Below are 22407 nucleotides of genomic sequence, written 5' to 3'. Positions count from 1 at the left end.
AGCTTTATTTTATCACTTGTTGAATTCTATTTGTGCTGAAATTTGACATGTGAACAGAGGACCCTTGCTTGGGATATATGTATGACATCAGACCAAATATATAGATTCCCAAAGGCAACTCCCAATCAATTCCTTACTTGATGATCCTTGCTTCGACCTCTTGTGCTGACCCTAAGAATCCACAATCCATATGGGCAGAAGAATTATATTAAATTTCAATAATTACAAAGCCCCCAGCAAACTTCCTTCGTTTCTATATTAAAGCTACTACTAGTTATGATAATTGAATGATCAATCCTTGGGAAGTTTATGTGTTGGCTACATCTAGAGTAAGGGATGGGGTAACAAGGTTAAGGTTATTTGAATGCCCTCCCAACAATCCAGGTCATTAACACATCTATGAATATTTTTTTGATAATCAAGGAAAAAAATGTATTAAAATCTTTGAAAATGTTTATTGACATAAAAAACTGAGTAAAATAGTACTCGGTTCTGAGATACCTTATAAGCAGATGCTAGATGGACTGAGAGACCGTCTGATCAGGTTTGCTGTATGCGCTTGTGTTTTGCCTATGTCAGTGCAAGTAAATTAGTTATGAATACCATAGAATCACTACTTGCAGGCTTTCTTAGCAAACGTGTACTACTAGATGGCTTGGCATATAATCTGTAAGCCTTGTCATAAAGGTGTTCTAAATATGAGATCCTGCATGAAGAGCCGAGGATGGATGCAGGCTGGAAAATTTCAGTGTTAGCAATGAAGGTCATATAGTGCTTCTCTGTAGTTTCATAAGAACAACATTATATTGTGCATGATCAATCACGCTCAAAGCATTTAGTTTCTTAGGTTCAAGCTAATATCTGTTTGAAACAGTGAGGGATCTTATAATCAACATTAAAAAAAAATAATGAAGTGGCGATTTGGCAGAACCAATAAAGTGGGTTTACCTTGCCATAGGTCCAATGGATCTTCTGGCGGGCGGGCGGGCGGGCGGGTGGGCGGGCGGGGGGGTTGCTTATTTCAATCCATTATTTCTATTCCAAGCTTCTGTGGCAAAGCAACTTGAAACTAGAATGGCATTTTCTGGTAAGGATGACAGGACATTTTTCTGAAACTAGAATGGCATTTTCTGCTACTCGAGAAAGAGAAAGAGTGAGAGCTCCAACAATCCATTGATTTAGTCGTTCTTCAAAATTTACAACCTTCCATTGACATTGATTTAGTCAGTCTCATTTACATGAAGACAGTGTAGATATAGACAGATCCATCAGAAGTTACATTGCTGATCGACATAAATATATATATATATATATATATGTATTCCAAAAAATATACTTCTAGCATCATAATCCACAAAAAAAATGTTTTTGCAAGACTCCTTGACTTCATATAATTATGTCAGCTTAATTACTAACTGCACTGGATACTCAAAAAGGAAGAAAATGCACAAGACAATTCACAAAGAATGTCACCAAGGAGCTCGAACCTCTGACTGAAACTTCATCTCATGTCTGTCAACCTTCAACTTCAGTCTCTCAATTTCTTTGTCATTACGTGCATGAACCTCTATTAATTCCATACATTTCACTTCAAGATTTTTCATCTCCTCTTCCAAACAAGCCCTTTTAAGCATAGCTTTGTTGTATATTTTTGAGTCCATTGCCCCTTCTGACTCAAAGGCGAGGCTTATAAGCCGGTGCAGTCGAGCTCGTAAAAAGCCAACATTCATGCCCAGTTGCTCAAAGGCATTTAAGCTTTTGTCCCAAGATTTAAGGTCATTCTGAGAGGTAGTAAGTTTGCAAGCTCGAATGGCATCAGCCACATTGACAATCTCAGAAATTATTCCAGTGATCAACTTACAGTTGATGCCTTCAAGAAGCTGATCATGAAGGAAAGCCTTCTGACTGCAGCAGAGCTCATAGTACTTAACTCGAACATGTTCAGGAAACTGAGAGTCTAAAATCAAATCATTCACTATAATGGAAAAATTATCAAAGATTTTCACATCTTTAAATTCCACAGGTGCTGCTGACATTCTGATACCAGCCAAAACGTCTGAGCCAACTTCTTTGCTGTCGTTTTCAAACTGTTCTCCTACTGGTGAGCCGTTGTTAGAAACAGATTCTGGAGGGGAAGCATTTTGATTATTCTCTTGAAGAAGAGATACAGGGTAAGATCTTGAATGCTTTCCATCTCCCTCATCAACTTCTAAATTCTTTGCCCTTATAATGTATACCTATGTAAAAAATAAATAAAGAAAGAAAAGAAGAAGAAAACCACAGAATTAAGTACACAATGTATATCATTAGAATTCTTAGGCAGGTTGGATTGGAGAAATAAGTACAAAATGTAATTAAGTTTGAAAACCACAGAATTAGCAGCATCCCATTACAAATGCAAGAGAAGAAAAGGAAGTGTTCTCCCCTCCCCCCAGTGGAATATTCAACACAACATTAGAAATTCAACATGATAATTGATATGTGATGTAAAGAAAGGTGAAAGGAGATTCATAAACCCACATAAGCCAACCAGGTTAACAGACATGCCACTGGTGGAAAAGGACATATTTCAGCCTTTCAAGAAAATATATTGAGAAAACAATCTTCTAAAATCTGTACAAGACTGGCTGTGCCAATGAAGCCTATATGTAATGTAAAGAAAGGTGAAAGAAGATTTAACCCACATAAGTCAACCAGGTTAACAGACATGCCACTGGTGGAAAAGGACATATTTTAGCCTTTCAAGAAAATATATTGAGAAAACAATCTTCTAAAATCTATAGAAGACTGGCTGTGCCAATGAACCCTATAAGCTTTAGGTCAGTCAAATTAGGAATCTAATATAGCCATGACTCAGCACAACCATAAGAAAAACTCAAGCTTTAGAACCAATTCCAATTTTCACAGGTGCATGACAAGTCTACAGAGATGTAACTATTTGAGCCCAATCCATCACCTTGAATTTGGTAGCCTTAATTAATTGGAAGACAACTGCATCTCCCTCAGCCAAATTGTGTGCAATAGAGAACCCCTTCCATCCACCACTGAGCCCTGTCTTGTCAGCAAGGTACCTTGTGTCGTACTCTTTCCCACCATCATCTACTAAGGTAAGGATGCAATCTTCTTTGGGTAAGTTCAACTTGCAGAATCTAACAGGAAGTCCCTATATAACAAAAACAAATGCTTCCAAATTATACCAGCAAGGGGAAACAAATCCTTCCTTATTCATTAAATTTTTGTATTACAGTAGGAGTTTGAGCTCACCAGCCAAAAACCTAGAGTAACATGAGACCGAAGCATAAGTTTGGCAAAATTAGGCATTCCGGTTTCTAGGTTCGATTGAACCTCCTTAACTCGCTCCATAACCCGTAAGTAAGCTTTGTCAGATGCATATAACTGATTGATTGTAGCCCTCTTTCGCTTACAGCTTCTAATTACAGGAAGCAGGATTATTACATTCATGTGTAATAGTTCAACATAAGAAAATGAAACTGCAACTGACAACAGTCAAATATTACAACCAGAAAAATATTAACAGTGATTCAGAAATACTCACTGGCTTCTCATACTCTCTTTTTGTGCGACTGCCTGTTCAATTATCAAATATATGGACGTCAAATTAAAACGTTTTAGTTCTCAAAGGTATAACTAAAACTGCATTAAGTACAAAATGGCATAATTCATTATAAGGGATGAGCCTTATGGATGTGTAGGAATGAAATCAATCACAGTTTCACACACAAGGAGGAAAAGACACAAAATCACTCGCACAAAAGATGTTGGGAGTTTAGTGCCACTTCGGCTACTAATTAGCCTACAACCCCACTTACACACCTAGGAATCCCTCAACCTATAAGTTCGAACTTTTGGGACGGAAACGTTATAGGGAGTTAAGTCTCACATCAGCTGCTAATTAACGAGTTTGGATCAGATCCTTGTACAAGACCATTCTCGTACTGTGTCTGATCCACACTTGGAATCCACTCAATGTGAAAGCCTGTTGTAAGAAGAGAGAGATTGAGTGGATTCCAAGTGTGGATCAGGCACCGTACAAGAATGGTTCTCCTAATTAGCCTACAATCCCCCTTGTACACCTAAAGCAGCAGCAGCAGCAACACTACCGAAGTATAGCAAGGAGGCAAAATGGTGAAGAAACAAAGAATGGTGTTGCAGCTGCAACTGAAGCTTAGGGAGGGTAAAATTGTCTGATAGAAGGAAAACAATTTCCAGCTTAACAAGAATGAGACTGTGTATTATATATTCGTAAAGAGATGATAATGGGTAAAAAGGTCACAGCAATAGAGTAATTTCAAGACATGTAACGTGTAAGAAAAAGGAGATAAAGAGAAGGGGCTTTCAGAAGTCACGAGACTCAAGACTGACCTGCAAATGATCAAGAGAACAAAGTGAAGCTGGAGGAGCAGAATATCTTTTCCTGACCCAAAACAGCTTTGCCTTTCTCCCACTCTGTTTCTTTCTTGTATAATACTAAATAAAACAGGAAAGAACAATAAAGCAGTGCCATACTTAAACTACAGGAAAGAAAATCACTAACAGCTGCATAAGAAGAAGGAGCATAGACGGGTTTGGTACTTGAGGAGACTCTAGTTTCCGAGCTTGAGAGAACTGGGCCTGAGTTTTTTGATCTTCCATGCTATTCTGGCTTTTATAAAGATCCAGAAGTTCAGGCTTCTTTTCAATCTCATCCTCCACTGCCATTTCTGCCACACTAGCAGCAACTTTCTCTGTCTCTCCTTTTTTCCTTGTTCTCAATCACCTGCAAACAGTTTTGAAACTTCCAAGTACATAAAAAAAAAATGCAAATTAAAAGGTGGGTTGGGGAAGTCTGATATAACTGAAGGTTCAACCCATTCCCTTGATGTCCCTGGAGTCCTGGACTGAAACCATTGTTCCAGTCATGGGTCCTCTTCAACCCTCTTAAAAAAACAGAGAAAGAAAGTGAAACAATGACAACAAGAGTAGAGCAGAATGGAACAAAGCTTCTCTGAGCATTCACTGCAGGTTGAAACAATGGTTACAGAACAGAACGGAACAGAGCTTCTCTGAGCTGGGTTCCAAACCTGTAGTGGACTGACGGTGCTGAAATTGTTCTCTTCAGGTTCTTAGCTTCTGGACGATGATACAGAAGCAGAGAGGCCACAGAGCAACCAACGTCTCTCCAAGAATTTGAGTTGTTGCCCGTTATGTGGCTGGTTTTCATCTTTTGATTTGCATTTCAAAAATTTGTGGGCGAATACGTCATCAGAGAGCATTGGGACTGCTGATACAAAGGTTTTAAGAAAGAAAAAAAAACGTTTTGTCTATCAACTATGCCCTTCAGCCAAATTATGACCTGTCACGAAGTCCATCAAATGAGGGTCTAATAGGCACAGTAGAACTCCTGAAATAATTTAAGGACTACAAAGCTATTCTTGTAATTTCCAACAAAGCCACTGGCTTGCTTCTACCTCCCGCAGAGAACTGTCAAACTTCTGCCAGTGAAGGGAAAACAGTGATTTGAAAACGGGACCTTGAAGACCCCTCTCTCTCTCTCTCTCTCTCTCTCTCTCTCTCTCACACACCAATACCATCCAATGAACATGGCCATACTTGGTTCAAAATCAAACCAAACTATTATGTCTCTATCACAGACCCTACAATTTGTGATTCATTAATTCTGAAGATCAAAACCCAAAATTTAGACATGAGATCCGGAAGTTACAACCTTGCAGTCTCATGGAAATGTCTTCATGAACTTACTAACATGACTTATACAAAGCTACAACCAGCTGATAAAAGAATTGTTGAGATCTTTGAACCTCGTGCTTATGAAACAAAGTTAGAACCTAGGCTCTTAAATTGGCATGACTTAAAGATCCCAGAAAACTGGCTTTTGACAGACATCTTGCCAAAACCTCTAGCACCGCCAAGAATTCCCCAAACCTTTGATATCTTGGCTTCTGGAGATACTCTATATCTCAAAAGAAGATTTTCATTTTCTACCCTCGGTGAAGGATCTTCTTCGTCATCTCCTGTCCAAGGAATGAATTCAATTTCTGAATATCCTCCTTATAATCCTCAACTTTTTAGAAACTATGATTCCACGCAGTCTTCTAAACAATCAGATACCCAATCTGATGCCGAATCAAATATGCTTTCTTATCATAAATATGAGTTGGAAGATAACAAAGGAGAAAAAGAAGAACTCATATTATCATTAAATCAAGGAAATAAACATATTTATGTAAAATGTATCTTTAAATTCCCACAATTTGAAGAATATAGCCTTGACATCCTCATTGACACAGGAGCAACACATGTTGTTTGTCAATAGAATGCAATCTCTGAACACTATTGGGAAAATATGGAAAAACCAATCTATGTCCATGATGTTACAGAACCTTTGGTTACTTTAGAGTACATAGCTCATAAAGTTCTAATTTATTTGAATAATATACGATTTATTATTCCCAAAATTCTTTGTTTTCCTTTATGCATGGTAATTTTATTCTTGGAAATACCTTTTTGTCAAAATCATCTTCCTTTAACAATTTTACGTAATTCTGTAAAAATAATTTTAAATTCTACTGAGGTTACGATATCAATTCTCCCTCAACATAGTTTTTTCATTGAAAAAGATTTTAAACCAAAACCAACAATTTAAATTTTAGAACCCACTCATTGGCTCTATCAGGAATTATCTAATAACTTTAGCAACAACCCATTAAAGTTATGGGATAAAAGCCCAAGATTTTGTCATATTCAACTCGATGATCCACTAAAGATCATTAGAGTAAAACCAATTTTATATTTTGAAGATGATATTAAGGAATTTGATATTCAATTAAAAGAGTTACAAGAACTCAAATTAATTGATCCATCAACAAGTCCTCACACTAGTCCGGCATTTATGGTACGCAACCATGCTGAATAAGTCAGAAGAAATGCCTGTATGGTAATCAACTATAAGAGACTAAATCAAAACATTATTTTCGATGGATACTTCATCCCAAAAAAAGATGTTCTTATTCATAAGTCCAAAACCGCTAGATATTTTAGCAAATTTGATTACAAATCAGGGTTTTGGCAAATTAAATTGACTGACGAGAGTAAACTACTCACAGCTTTTAGTGTCCCATTTAATAAACATTTTCAATGGACAGTTATGTCTTTTGGTCTTAATACAGCTCCTCAAAATTTTCAACGATAGATGGACTCTATATTTGGAGATCTACCCTTTGAGGCTGTATATATTAATGATATTCTTGTTTTCTCTTCTACTAAGAAAGAACATCAAGAACATCTCAAGCAAACCTCTCAATTATTCCAACAACATGGAAAAATTTTTAATCCAAAAAAGATCGAATTAGAGAAAACATGTATCAATTTTCTTGGACTCATTCTAATACAAAATGGGTTACAATTACAAGACCATATTTTAGGAAAAATAAAGGAGTTTTCTAATAAACTGTATGATAAAAAACACTTACAACAATTTCTCAGAATTCTCAATTATGGTCAAAATTTTATTAAGGACCTTTCTAAAAAATAAGAATCATTATTGAAAAAATTATACAAAGATAGTGAATGGACATGGAATGATTCTGACACACAGGTCATTCAACAAATAAAGAGGGAGCTAACAAATCTTCCTCCAATATATTTTCCTACTCCAGCCAATTTTCTCATCTTAGAAACCGATGCTTCTAATGAACATTGGGGAGTAGTACTAAAAGCCAGACCCCTGAAAATTTTGATAGACGAACAAGTTTGTGGTTACAATTTAGGAAAATTCACGTATACACAAATACATTATATCATATTTGAAAAAGAACTTTTAGCTCTTCTTTTTGGATTACAAAAATTCAAAATTTTTCTTATACTAGAAAAACGCTTTTTAATACGGACCGATAATCAGGCAGTTCGTAATTTTTTGAAATCCAAAAAACGAGAAGAAAATGGCCGAAGAATTAATTGGTATAATGAAATTAGTCAATATAGATTTGACATAGAATATATTAACAGTTCAAGAAATTTTCTTACAGATTATCTCAGTCGACAATGGATAAACAACAAAGCCATGATGGATGGATAACCATCAAAGGAAAAGGCAAAGCAAAAGAATCCTCAAGCAGACCTACTGCAAAGGAATCTTCTAGCAAACCATCGGCACAAAAGCCTTTTGGGAAAAAATCTTCAACGTCATATACATGACCTGCTAATAAGATTGATTTATTACAAGCTTCACTTACCCCAAGTGAACCATTTCAATATTCTCCTACACCAGGAATATCTCAATGGACTCCACTATCTTATATTCAATGGACACAAACTCCATTATCTCAAACACCTTATTCTCATATTCAGTGGGCACAAAACTCATATGAGACCCCTCTCACTTACCTACAAGTGACTCAAATACAAAATGATATCTAACTTCGAAATCTCTTACGGCAAGAGCCTACAGAAGTCTCTGAATTCAAAATCACTGAATTTCATAGACATCAAGGACTCCCCAACGATGTCTATTACATGATTAATCAAATATGGAAATCACACTATGGCAATAAGAAAAAAGGCTTCAGACAAGATTTGCATACTCCTTCCACAACCCTTACCCAACATTTTGCAAACCAAAAACATTTTCAAGAATTGATCTTCAAAATCATTACCCAAACGAATTTTGACAATGATATTGAATATGAGAAAATAAACAATTTTCTCAAGCTCTCTAAATTTCTTGTTGATTTTCATGAAAAATTCATTTTTCATAAAATCAAACGAATTTGTCTTTATGAAAAAGCGAGGCATGTACTACCCAAGGAATGCTTTAAGTTTATCAAAAGAAAAATTGTCGAAGATAATATTTTTCATTTTTCTCAGATATTACAAAAATATCTAAAAGACTTGTTTTTTCATGAAAATTATCTTCGGGTTCTTTTTTATCTTTCCACTGACTCATGGGATATGCACACTATCGAATGGGAACTCTATGGACGAATTGTTTTTCAACCCGACAACACGGAATTTACCCATCATCTACCTATGATGATGCGCACCATGATTTATCATACTTTCAAAAATTGGAAGTTTTGTCCTGGTTTGGTTTTTAATATTTATTATTCTTTGGGCCAGCGAGAAAGAGAACATTTTTATCAACCCTACCAAATCTGGATTCTTACTACTGCCAACCAAGAGGCATATATTGGACCCCCCAGAATTGAAGAAGATATAAGTCTTGAAATAATCCAAAACAGTGATCATCGACAAGTCTGGAAAGGTGCCTTAATAACATTAAGGAGAAAAGCCTTTGAAGTAGCAGGAGACCGATTTACTACCAAAGTAACTGACGGTCAAAGATTATTCTGCACAGACATTCACATTGACTACATGGTCAATCCTCAGCAAGAAACTAAAGCAAAATCAATTTCTTGACAATATTATGGACTTGGTACCATTGGACGCACATTTGGATTTACTCTTGGATGTCCAATCTACCATTCCAAAATCATGCACTCCTACTGCCCCTTAACCAGCAGAGTATCTATTTTTTTTTTTTTTTTTTTTTTTTTTGTAGAAATAGAGCATCTATAGGTGCGATAAGGTTACAAGATACAATCAAGGCAAAACCTTGAAGGTGTTAGAAAATGTAGCACCCCAGAAGCATGCTGATTTTGGCTCCATTGGACACTAAGCCACTGTTTGATAACATTTCTAGAAACAGCAAATAGAAACAGAAGAAACGAATTTTCAAGTTTTCGAAGACAAAAACGGATTTTTTGGTATTTGATAAACTTGTTTCTCCAAACGTTTTTTGTAGACATAATGCCATTCATCAGATGCCCAAAAGGGAGAGAGGGTCCGGTTTCCTCTTTTTAGGTTTAAATAGTTGAGAGATTTATCGGACATGATAGCCTTTTTTCTCTCAAATTTGTTTCTAGAAATGATAAACTTGTTTCATCAAAGTCGTTTCTAAAATTGTAAATAAGCATAAATTTTGATTTATGTTTCTAGAAACGGGTGAAACAGAACAACTTTATCAAACGGTTTTTAGGTTGTTTCTTCATTTCTGAGAACAAGAAAACGTAGAAATGGCATAAACAAAACATTGTCAAACAGTGCCTAAGTGTGTCCAATTGTGTCTTGTCACTCGCTATCCATATATATATATATATAGAGAGAGAGAGAGAGAGAGAGAGAGAGAGAACCCTACCTGGTTGAGTGGCCATTGGGGGTGCACAAGCATCCAATTGGAGGGTCAAGGGCATTTTTACATGATGTCAGGTGTCTGAACGCGTAGAGGACGGAAAAAAATCTTCTACAATTCCGATCTCGTACAATTCCGTGCAATACCACCTTCAGGCGGTGACACGTGTATTGATACCAATACAATGGTCCAGATCTGATTTAAATGCCTCTTCACTGATTTAATGTTTTATTAGTTGTACTAGATCTAGACCATTGTATTGGTATCAATACACGTGTCACCACCTGAAGGTGGTATTGCACGGAATTGTATGAGATCGGAATTGCAGACGATTTCAACCCGTAGAGGACACACCCAGGTAAGGTTCTTTTCCCTTTATTCATTTATTGAGTTTGAAAAATGGATAGTGCAATAGTGGATGGTAGATCATTCTTGCACTAACAAATACCTATTTAGGCTAAATGGTAGCAGCGCTTAAGCTTCACATTTATTTTTGACTGTTGATCTTATCTGACATAATCTAAATCGTTCTTTTTTTTTCAACCGATTATTTGTTATTTCGGTTTACCTTCCCAGTTGGGTTTTTGGTCAAATCTTACTTGTGCTTCACTCTCATCAGGTGTATCTCCCATTCTCTCTACTCTGGTAAACCCCTATACGGCAAAATGTTCCCGCTGGTTTACCCCGACAAATTGGGAGTACTTTCCACTTCACTCTGTACGGAGAATTCTCTTGATCCAAAACTCGTTAGAGGGAAGATCATAATCTGTGATCGGGGAGTAATCGAGAAAGTAGGAGGCGTTGGAATGGTCCTCGCTAATGGGGTGTCGAATGGCGAAGATCTTGTGGGCGATGCTCACCTCATCCCTGCCTGTGCAGTGGGCGCCAATGAAGGTGAAACAATCAAAGCTTACGTTTCTTCTTCTTTCGTTCCGACGCCCACCATCGCCTTCCACGGCACCGGTGGTGGCCTCCTCTGGTCAAGGACCCAACAGTACAGACCCGGAGATTCTCAAACCAAACTTGATCGCCCCTAGTGTCAACATTCTGGCTACATGGACAGACACGGTAGGACCGATTGGCTTAGATTCTGATGCCCAAAAAACTGAGTTCAACAATCTCTCAGGCACATCCATGGCTTGCCCCATGTGAGCGAGGCCGCCACCCTGCTCAAGTCTGCCCACCCAGATTGGAGCCCTACTGCTATTCGTTCTACAATGATGACTATTACGAGCATCGTCGACAACTGTCTCCAGCCCATGTACAAAACAGGGAACCAGATGTAGAAGTAGAAAGCCCTAGTAAAGGCATGAGGGAAATCAACGGTTTGGATTAGTTATCAAAAAATCAACGGTCAAAATTAAATATGTTGTTTATATTGAGCGGACACTTAAGCGCTGCTACCTTTTTCTTTTCTTTTTTTCTTTGATGAAAACTTAAGCGCTGCTACAACTCACCCATTTGTATGTGCCGAGTTACAATTACAAAGCCTTGTTGCAATAACTTCAGTGTACCATTGAGCTAGGCTCAGCTCCTCGTATGAGGAGATAAATTTCTCTCCTTATACGCTGATAAGCTACTATGTGTCCTCCATCAAATCAGGCATTTTCTCTCTTGTTTTTATTTCTTTATTCATCTTATGGATCTCTTTTCTTTTCTTTCTTTCTTAATTTTTTTGGCAACCTAGCCGTGGATAAGGAGAGGATTTTGGATTTTCTCTCCTCGTTCGAAGTTGAGCCATAACCTTGTATTATCACTGGGGGTGTCAAATGGATGATTCGGCCCAGTGTTGTCTAGGCGGATTTTTTTTTTTTGGGTCTGATAATGAATGAGACCAAAATCAAACCGTTAAGAAACTTCAATTTTTGGTCGATTTCAATTGGTAAGATTTTGGATTTTCAATATCAGGTTAATAGCGGTCTAAATTGATTTATATTTTTGTCTTGAATAACAATGAAATCTTGCATTCGTAACTTGTAGGGAAGAAAGATTCGGTAAAAATACTTTAAGGCATCGTTTGATAACATTTCTGCTGTTTCTGTGTCTAGTAATAGCATAAACGACTTTTCACGTTTTTGGAAACAAAAATGGATTTTTTTGTTTTTGATAAACCTGTTTCTTTAAAAGCTTTTTGCAAACTAATGCCAATGAAAAACCCAATAGTATCATCGGATGCCCAAAAGGGAGAGAGGGTTCGGTTGCCTCTTTTTAAGTTTAAATAGTTGATAGATTTATGGGTACAACAACCTTTCTTTCTCTCTCTCAAATTCATTTCTATAAACGACGAAACAAGTCCGACTTGTTTCACCAAAGTCGTTTCTAGAATTATAACTAGGCATAAATTTTGATTTATGTTTCTAAAAACGGGTGAAATAGAACAATTTTATCAGACGCTTTTTAGGTTGTTTCTCCATTTCTAGGAACTAAAAAAAAAAACACACAAAAAGGTAGAAATAGACGTTGTCAAACGTTGCCTAAATCAACTTCCCCAAATCAAACAAACAAACACCAAAATGAATTGACCATCATTCCAATATTCAATGTTTTCATTTAAATTTAAATTAAAAAAAAAAAAAAAATAACAACAACAACAACTAACATTTGTGTAAGTTGATCCACCTCGATCAAGTAGGTATTTGTATTGCTCATAATGGATCTGATTCCAATTCCTAAATCCATTGAGTGTAATCTATATTGTTCTAGTCTAATGTAAAGTACATGATTGACAAGAAAGAAATATCCATACAAAATTGGATAGAACCTTTGGGGAAAGAAAACAAAGTATAATGGACAAGACATTCCTCAATTACTTTTGCTAACTCTGATATCTAAGATTATGTTTGGATGTCAAGAAAAAAATAATAAGACAAAATTCATATTGATAGACCATTGAATTATGTCTATCTATCTCTTCAAATTTATATTCCCTAACAAAGGATAGTCAGAAGTGCCGACTCAAATTTACAAACAACTTAGTCAAGAGATAATAGGACAAGGATTTCTTTCCATTAGGCTACCAACCCTTTTAACTCATGTTAAATCAATTTTTAGTACTTTGAAAATAAATTGTTAGGCAAAAGTACCACTTTTATCAGATTAAGAGAGATTCTTTTGAGAAAAAGAACAAAAGCAACGGCTTGATGCTTTACCTTCGACATCAAAATCAAAGATCCTCTTTTTTCCTTTTTCTTTCTGTTTTTTGGGGTTGGGGTGAGGAGTGGTAGAATCAAAAGATCCTTCTTGGAATATGATGAGATAACACATACTCAAAGGTGACAATCCCAACGAAGTTTCACTTTCAAATCCAAAAGTATAAAATGTTTGTCGGGGTCACACTTGAATACTCGATTCTAGGAATAGAACATAGAACATATTCTGACAAAAAAAGAAAAAGAACATATTTACGGCTAATGCACATATAATCATATTAGTTGCAGCCATCGTTCGGAACCGTTAATCGAGGATCCCACACATACCCAAGTGAAATAATCAAAAGATAAATAATAATAATAATCGGGGTGTCAATCAATGGGTTCGGTCGAGCTGAATCGGCTGTTGATCAATTATTAGGCAAACCCATGCTTTCAAGTATCAGTCTTGTATAGGTCATATCGGCTGTATTGGATTGAGATCAGTTGAGATCAATCCTTGATCCATATTGATTCAGATCGGTGTCTATATTGTTTCAGGGTTAAAATAGTAAAAAACTAGCATTTAAAAAAAAAAAAAAAAGTAAAACCCCCCATTTGATACCAATAACGATACCATCCCTAAATTTTTGGGCAAATCGAAACCAAAGCATTAAGAAAATTTGGATTATTATTGGAAAACAAAAGAAAGTTTGGGTTTCAATAACCACTATCGTGTTCAGTCTGATCCAATTTCGATTTTACATCCCACTATCTCAGATTTTATTGGGTTCGGTCAGCTTTCCGGTTTCAATAAGTTCATTTTCACCGGTCTTCTAAAATCCCAACCTGAAACCAAACCGGCAAGGGATCAGTTCATCTCAATCCGGCTGAACTTTGACACCTTACAGCCAACAAATTGGTGGGACCACAAACACTTTATTAGTTCTGTTTCAGTAAGAATTTAAAGCTTGCTTAGGAGTTCATCCCTTCCTTCTCCCATGACTGATAAGATACTAATGCCAAAAAGGAAATTAAACTTGCACCTCTCTGGATTCTTGGCAGGTGTGATGTCTAAAGTCTCTAAAAACCTCCTTTCTCTCGTTTCCAAGCAAACTACAAACAGTGCAAAGCCCACCATCTTCCCCAATAAAGGGAGAAAGGAATATCTTTGCCTTCTGTCTTTATTAAAGCAGCAGTAGCAGCGGCCCCCACCTCACCTTTGAATTCAAAACTACACTATTCAACCCTCCTCCCCTCGCGGTATTACTTGCTTCTTCTATGGCCTAAAGTTCAAATCACCTTTGTCTACACTCAAAGAACCCCCCCCCCCCACCTATATTATCTTCCCTCCCAAGTACCACCCTTCCACGCTCAGCAGAAGACCACCACTTGTGTTTTTCTTCTCTCCCACCCTTCCACACATCAATACTCCACAGGTGAGGAACACAAGTCTCTCCCACCCTTCCACACATCAATACTCCACAGGTGAGGAACACAAGGCACTGAACCAGAAAATGTCGCTTGTTCTGCCACCACCACCACCACCAGGGGTGGTGTACCCGAACACAGTCTCACCATCAACTACCTCCCATTCCAAGGGCTCGTTCGGGACAGTCTTTATAGTATTGGCTGCAATTATTGTTATATCAGCCATTGCTTGCATCATTGGTCGACTCTGCAACCGACGTTCTTCCCGTCCAAAGAACAGGCGAGAGTCACAAGATCACAACTTCCACCCAAAGCCCAGACAAGAGTCACAAGACCACACCTTCCACCCAAAGGAAGGTGACCTGGAATTTGGGTTCAAGAAAGGGACTCTGACATCCAAGCCAAATGTCAATGGAGGAAGGAAGGACGCCATACCAAGTTATAGTTTCGAAACCAAAGAAGACATGAAAGCTGCTAAAAATGGAGATGCTAGATAAAGTATGTGACGAGAGAAAGAAGCTCCTTCATCTGCCATTCAGCATGAAACCCATCTGTAGTTTTTACATTGAAATTTCTGTTCTGTGTTCCATTTTTTGAAATGTATGGTGTTGTGTTTGTCATGTGACAAGTAATATTGTCTGGAAACATTACAAATTTGCGCTCAGATTGGGAGCCGTCAATCATCAACAGGGTCCGATGGGGTTTCCTCCGCCTTGCGTTTGATTGTAACCACAGGGCATTCCACATGCTTTACACAAAATTCACTCACAGTTCCAACAAACACCCTGGGAAAAAAAATCAACAAAGCAAACTTCTTAGTTAATGATATATTTCCATTGCATTATTTGGTTGACAAGCAGCAGCAAACAGTTATCATTATTCCATTGCAATGAATCAGAAGTTTCCATGACAACCAATTGAGTAGATCAAGTTGATCCAACAACTAGGATATAATACAAACCAAAGACACCTTTTTTTCTGGATGAAATCAAACTACCATTTATTGTATCGTGATCAAATACAGCAAAAATGTTGTCATAGATAATCAATTAGAGAAAGTAAAATGGTGAAAATGAAAGACATTAATATTTTTATATAATTTATAATATTCAAAAAAAAAAAACACGTGTACACGTATCAAACATTGCCATGTATTTCATCGTCATCTGCTTTTTTACAAAAAAACAGTGCCAAGAAGAAAACCATAGATTGGAATGATGAATGGGCATCAAGAATGTAGATGAACCAAGCTCCAGACACACCTTTGAAAAGGGCCAAGCCCACGATTTCCTACAACCAGAAGATCAGGCCGCACTCGCTTCACCTCATGGCAGATCACTTCCTTTGGATCGCCTTTCTTGATCCATGCTTCACAAGGAACCTAGAAACAGTTCAAGAATATTGGAAAATAAAACAGACAGCTTAAAACGATTGAAAGTCCTAGAATCCCAATCAACCCATGGAAAATCACTTCCTTGGGATCACGTCTGCTTGAACCATGATTCAAAATGAACCTATAAACAGCTCCAGAGTATTGGAAAATAAAATAGACTGTACAAATCATTGCAAATACAAAATATTTAATGAACACAAATTAATTTATATCAAATCAAAAAGACAACGTTGAAAATCAGCATCTCAGCCTTGGGAATAAATTTTTTCAATACCCCAATTTCATGAGACCTCCCAACGAAGTACTCCAGCAAGTGAAGCCCTCTAATCTTGTCTCTATGTTTCATATCGTGGAAATCTCCAGGTGATGCATAAATGCTGTCCATGTCATTAAACCCTAGCACAAACATAAAAAACCAATATACTATTAACTACTAATTCTTTCAAATAATCAATTTAATTGTGTAAGCATGGAACAAGAACAAGCTCAAACAAGGATTAGCAAAACCATCACATATAATTAGATGGGACATATAAAGAATAACAATAGCAATAATAAAGCATTATTAATTAATGAAATTATTTTTAAAATAAAATTGTTCATAAAGGAATATTATTAATACAAATTGGATTTGTTCATTTTATTGACAACTAAATTCATCATACAAAGAGAACAAAACTAGAGACAAAAGAAAATCGGTATGTCCAGAGATGGATTCGATAGAACGAGTACCATAGCTGAGGATGGTAGCAGGGAGGAGCACCAAGAACAGATTATTTAGAAACTTACTACTACCAAGCTGACAACCAACATTTACTATATGGAGTTGTGGATCATACAGAAAACTTAATAAAAACAAGTGCCTAAAGGGATCATGGCAATACAGGAAGCCAATAGTGCTTCTTTTTTCCTTGGCAACCTTGAGATCAATGGCTTAACTAAGCCTCCATACAGGGAAGATAAAGAAAAGAACAAAACTGTCACCTGCTTCTGGTGTTCTTCACCATCATTTGCACCCAAGACAAGTAATGATAGTGCTGTCATCCAAAAAAATTCTGAAGTCTTTGACAGGACAGCTACGATGCTCCATGGAGCACATTTAAATTTAAACAAACAAGCATTTCCTACTGTTTACCACAGGCGACCAGGTGGCATGGCATAAAGAGGAAACTTGAAGTCTTTTCCAGGGTAGGCCGAATTAGACAAACAAATGGGGCATATGCGAAAGACTGGGAACCACCAATTGATAGGTTTTACCTTCTGAGAATTAGTATGTGACATTATAATTGTCAATTGTAAACCCGATAAAAAGATCATAAGCATATGATCTCTCACTCATTTGGAGACTTGGTAAATCATTTGGCACAGAAAATCAAGAAAAGATGTGTTTGCATCAGTATGATTCAGTTAATGAAAGATCAAGAAAAGACGCATTTCATCAGGTGCATAGGCACATCCAAAATTCAGGTCTTTCCTAATCAAAATGTCAGGCATCAATGTCAGACACCGATAACAGTGGGCCAGTGGCTGCAATTATCAGATCAGTCTATTTTTGGAGCAAAGAAATCTCTAGCTTTGAATATCCGATAGTGAAGAGTCTCTCTAACTGCCTTGTGTGGATAATCATAGGGGTGCTCTAACATTGCAATACCTTGTTTTCAAAGTACCAAATGTTAGCCAATCCTTGGATGCAAATAAATACAGATATAACACAAAACCACAGATTATCTGTTTAAGTTAAAGCCCTATACTGGGTAAATAAGAAGATTGTCCACCTAATGTGCCATATATCATTAATGGCATCAGCATTAGGACCACCACTAGATACATGCTTAGGATTATCAACAACATTCTGAAGCGAATCATGTGATATGGGAAGCATTAGCAGCATAACAACTAGATTTCATAAAGATGGCCTCAATAATCGGTCAATGATCTGGAACTAAATTTAAGACCTCAAATGAATCGGATGCCAAAAAAAAGTGAAAGAGATACTCGTAGGCAGATATTTGGAATAAATAAAAAATATTTCCAATTGACATTCTCAATGAAACAGAACAAGAATCATTACTTTCTAATTTCTAGAAAAATAGGAAGAATAAACATTGGAGATAGAATTGAAGATCTAGAATCTATCTGCTCAAATACAACAAAAGCCCACAAAGACTAGACAGGTCAGGGTAACTGTGCTCAGATCCATCAAAGAAGTTCTTGATTACTGGTACCATAAACTCAATCAAAGGTGAATTTTAATAAACAACCAAATTAGAAGCAGCAGTCTATCCCTCACAGCTGACATGGAATCACTAACATTATGAAAGGAAATTCTTGAGCCATTCTGGGAAATAAATGGGGTGGGCTGTTAGGAACACGATCAAAGAACAAAAATAAAAACCAAAAACTAGCTGGTTTACCCAGCAGAACCTTGTAACAAAGAAAATGAAACAGTTCATCAGCATAAAAAAGTAGACAACTTGTACCCATCAACTGGAACCAAAGACAGCCAAGTAGTCATCGAACCAAATTAAAATAAATAAATAAATAAACATGTTATTTGGAAATATCCTAAAACAATGTGATACTCTTCGGAATCTTTTGTTTATTCCAGACGTATATATTAACATTCAGTCTTTGTTGTCACAGCGTCTAGGCAATCCTAGGTGTTGGGGGAGAGGGAAAAGCAAGGAAACAACAACAACAAGGCTTCAAGGCATCACCTAAGCGACCGAAAAGGGCACCTGGATGCAACAGCTTGACAACTATGAATTCAATAGCAGCAGAATAATTAGAAAACAATGGGAGATAGATCCATCTAACTGTGCCAATAACTGATTTACTGGAGGATGCACCACCCCATAAGTGGATTGCACTTTTTTTTCTTTTGGGAAAATAGGAAATGGGATTTTATTACTATTGAGAAGAAGGGTGAGAGAAAAAAACTACTCATAAAATCAGATTAAAGAGAGGAGATATATTTCAATTCCACAACACAGGTTCTACTAATCCTATAAAAAGAACAAAGGAGGAGGAGGAAATAGACAATTTGGCTACCTCATTAGTATAACCTAGTTTATATCAATCTCAGTAGGGCAGCTAATCTCTATCCATAAGATTTTGAACAGTTAGGAATGCAGGACTTTCTTCTATAACATACTCATGACCCAGGCTCCTTGCTAATAAGACTCCACCCTTACAGCTTCAGCCTATGCTAGAACAGTGGTATTCAGACTGCCGCTTTGAATCTTTCTTTGAATCTGTCCTGAGTCATCTTTAAGTACCACACCTTTCCCAGATAGCTTTTACTTATTATTTGTAGGTTTATCTGGATTAATTTTGACCATGCCTGCAGGAGGCCTCACCCAATATATGGGATCACTACTAAACTTTGATGCCGAAACTAAGGAAGAATCAAGAATCCCTATACAGCCTGGAGTTTTTCATAATTGCTAAATAAATCATGCCTGAGGCTTTCCTTAGATTTCAGGACTGTCTCATGCTCAAGAACCTTGAAGAGAGATGAGGAATAATTATAAAAAGTGAAAAGAACAATCACAGACCCTAACATTCGATCTTAAGTAAAAAACGAAGAACATTTGGAAACGAAGAAACAAGAATGAAATTGGGAGAGAAAGAGATGGAAAGAGTACCATCCTCGTCAGGGACTTGAACATGAAGGAAGAGGAGCTTGAACCCGGAGGTGTTGGAGCGAATGATCTTCTGGAGAGTCCAGTCGAATGCACGGCGGCTGCTGATGGATGCATGTGGGTATCCTTTGATTGACGACTCGTTCACTGCTACCATTATCCGAGTTGGTTCAGATTCTGCTCCTTCCATTGCTGACTGCTCTCTCTGTCTCTTTCTCTCTTCTCAGAGAATTGATCGATCGGTCGATACTTCTGGACTTTCCGGCCTTCTCTGCTGCTACTGGTTGCTAACATGCGCTGGATAGTTACACCTCAAAGCACGGGCCTGTTTTTGTTTTTGTCGGGGAGGTGACTTGGGTCTCTCTCGATCTCTCGATCGATCGAGATTCAATTAATTGAGGGTTCACGCCCACGAACAGGAGAACAGCAATGTATAGACGTGGATGTGGAGCCGGCAAGAAGGAGGGGCCCATCCGTGGGCATTGATACCAATCTGACAAATATGGTTTCATCAGTCCTCCTTGAAGTCAAAATGAAGCCTATGTTCAATGATACAGATTCGAGAACATCCTGATGCCTTCAGTGCTCCACCGTCTGATTCAACAATGGCCCCACTTCACCTCTCACTATCTCTCTCCATGAATGCCACTCTTGCTATGTGTGGGTGACTCATGATTTTAGGTATAGGTATTGGTATCAGCGAATTGGTATTAATACAGATATTTATACGTATAATTGATATTAATTGAAAATTAAAAAATAAACATTTGCTTCTTGCTTTTTCTACAAACATCAACTGATTTACTCTTAAAATAGTGAATCAAAAATGAAGTTGAATGAGAAGGAAGCACACGACGCCAATGTGCATATTCTTGTGACACTCCATTAATAAATATTTGGATAATTCGTCACTCTTCCTTTCTATTGGTGTAAAACTGCACTCTTGTCGTCTAATGTTATATAAAATTTGGTGAACTAAATTTTGTAATTTTCTGTTGATTGTCATTATTTTTTTTTTAAGTTTTGTAAATAATGGTAACAAATTAATTATCATTACACCATTGCCTCATTGTCTTGAATGCTTTTCAATTATAATTACGGAAGAAAAAAAGTGAAATTATACTAAAAGTTCTGAAAATTCTTTAGCAACAACAGCTAAACTAGGTTATCGATAAATGAAAATTCTATAAACACGTGCTATTGAATTATTACGTTTCAATAGTTCTGTTGAGTTCAAATTCATTTCGTGAAATTTTCAATATAAAAAGTTTTTGAGCTCCTAAGGGAGTGTACCTTCTTTCCATCTCTCACTTCATTACATGAAATGACCTCAATGCTCTCTTATGTATGAAATCATTCCATCGCACTAGATTGGCATGCTTCTCTATTTCTCTTGCTTGAAGAATCCTCTCCAATTTTTATAAATTTTTAAACCATTTTATGACAATATATTGGATTGTCATATTGGTCTGACTTTTGACTATTGATGTATAATGATGTGGACTGAAAATTTTAATACCAACCTACTTAGAGTGTTGTGTAGATTTTGGATATGCAAAGAGTACATAAGAAATATTATTTTTAAATCATCAATTTACATCATTCAACACATTCTTTGTTCTTTATCACCGACATTCTTTTTTTTTCTTTTTTTTTTAAACGAATCAAAGTCATCCTAAAGACTAATAACTAAACCCCAAACTAACCGAGATTGGGTCAAATCAATGCCAAGCTAGGTTGGGTTGAGCTCGACCAAGTTTGGGCAGGGTTAAGAGAACTTAAGGTTGGATTGGGATTTTAAAAACATGAGTCTAACGATAGGATTCTTCATCGGACTCATCTATTTATACCATGTGGAATGGTTATGTATTATTTCTAACATTCGAATAGGAAGTGGTTGGATTAACCACATGCAAAAATTCAGAACTTAATTCAATCAAAATACCCTCACATGTATTGACATGCATCCCTTATATTTCCATTTATAAGTACTCCAGCCACTACTGAACTCTCATAATTTTTCAATACTTTCTGCTTTGCCACTCCACAAAACCTTATTTACACCAGAATTCGACACGTGTGCAAGTGACGATAGGTTCACTTCTCCACAAAAATTAGCCTCATCCAATCTACCACGTGACAGATATAATTTATACACAAAAATTGTTTCCAGTCAGCCAGCCCAGTAACCTGGCTCCCATTTATTAATTTGTTTAGGATACACATTCGTGTATGTATACGGTCACCCTTCATCCTATAGGGGGCAAAAATGGTATTACACATAACTTTTTGCCATTTATTAATTCTGATTAGGGTAATAGTTTCCGACTGGGTTGAGCCGACAAAGTAAGATCCATCAACTCTCGAAACTCAAGGCTCGCTTCAACCCAGTCCATTTATCTATCCCATTTATGCTATTAGACCAAAACCCTAATAGAGCAAAACCTTATAAATAGGGTGCGAAGAAGAGGTTTGGGAAAGCTTCAGCTTTAAGGGTTCTATTTCTACTGTGTTTTTCTCCTTTCGCTCATCTCTTTCTCTGTGGTGTATTCTAACCTAAACTGCTACTCAGCCTGTATAGCTCTATATTTTGATTGTTCAATT

General features: G+C 36.9%; 3 protein-coding genes across 4 annotated transcripts; 1 reads left to right on the top strand and 2 right to left on the bottom strand.

Annotated features, from left to right (window-relative positions):
* Positions 1 to 1154: 1154 nt before the first annotated feature.
* On the bottom strand, positions 1155 to 5505 carry LOC122076180 (B3 domain-containing protein Os01g0234100-like). Of its 2 annotated transcripts, XM_042641489.1 has the most exons (7): positions 5082 to 5505; positions 4594 to 4777; positions 4384 to 4488; positions 3557 to 3588; positions 3265 to 3430; positions 2957 to 3163; positions 1155 to 2237 (listed from the first exon to the last, which is right to left on the bottom strand). In XM_042641489.1, exons 2-7 carry the CDS (start codon positions 4717 to 4719, stop codon positions 1470 to 1472), a joined length of 1404 nt encoding a protein of 467 aa, XP_042497423.1. In that variant the 5' UTR covers positions 4720 to 4777; positions 5082 to 5505; the 3' UTR covers positions 1155 to 1469. The 2 variants fall into 2 exon arrangements, with proteins under 2 accessions (XP_042497423.1, XP_042497424.1); XM_042641490.1 differs by lacking the exon at positions 5082 to 5505 and having other exon boundaries at positions 4594 to 4803.
* A 9347-nt stretch (positions 5506 to 14852) lies between these two features.
* On the top strand, positions 14853 to 15263 carry LOC122075335. The gene has a single exon (XM_042640330.1). It carries the CDS (start codon positions 14853 to 14855, stop codon positions 15261 to 15263), a length of 411 nt encoding a protein of 136 aa, XP_042496264.1.
* Positions 15264 to 15269: 6 nt separating this feature from the next.
* LOC122077374 (universal stress protein A-like protein) lies at positions 15270 to 20177 on the bottom strand. Its single transcript, XM_042643310.1, has 4 exons — positions 19807 to 20177; positions 16434 to 16555; positions 16029 to 16147; positions 15270 to 15551 (listed from the first exon to the last, which is right to left on the bottom strand). The coding sequence occupies exons 1-4, from the start codon at positions 19991 to 19993 to the stop codon at positions 15443 to 15445; spliced, it is 537 nt and encodes a 178-aa protein (XP_042499244.1). The 5' UTR covers positions 19994 to 20177; the 3' UTR covers positions 15270 to 15442.
* Positions 20178 to 22407: the final 2230 nt, after the last annotated feature.

This window comes from Macadamia integrifolia, chromosome 4 (assembly GCF_013358625.1).
Source record: "Macadamia integrifolia cultivar HAES 741 chromosome 4, SCU_Mint_v3, whole genome shotgun sequence".
Taxonomy (NCBI): Eukaryota; Viridiplantae; Streptophyta; class Magnoliopsida; order Proteales; family Proteaceae; genus Macadamia; species Macadamia integrifolia.
Note: the sequence above shows the minus strand (reverse complement) of the source record. Positions and strands in the feature narration are given on the sequence as shown.

Coding starts and splice junctions, on each gene's coding strand:
- LOC122076180 (XM_042641489.1), bottom strand. CDS start 4,719: ATGGCAGTGGAGGATGAGATTGAAAAGAAGCCTGAACTTCTGGATCTT. Junction 3,431..3,556: donor AAAGAGAGTATGAGAAGCCA/GTGAGTATTTCT, acceptor TCCTGTAATTAG/AAGCTGTAAGCGAAAGAGGG. Junction 2,238..2,956: donor TTAAGGCTACCAAATTCAAG/GTGATGGATTGG, acceptor TTTTTTACATAG/GTATACATTATAAGGGCAAA.
- LOC122075335 (XM_042640330.1), top strand. CDS start 14,853: ATGTCGCTTGTTCTGCCACCACCACCACCACCAGGGGTGGTGTACCCG.
- LOC122077374 (XM_042643310.1), bottom strand. CDS start 19,993: ATGGAAGGAGCAGAATCTGAACCAACTCGGATAATGGTAGCAGTGAAC. Junction 16,556..19,806: donor TCAAGTCCCTGACGAGGATG/GTACTCTTTCCA, acceptor TGTTTGTGCTAG/GGTTTAATGACATGGACAGC. Junction 16,148..16,433: donor GGAGGTCTCATGAAATTGGG/GTATTGAAAAAA, acceptor AACTGTTTCTAG/GTTCCTTGTGAAGCATGGAT.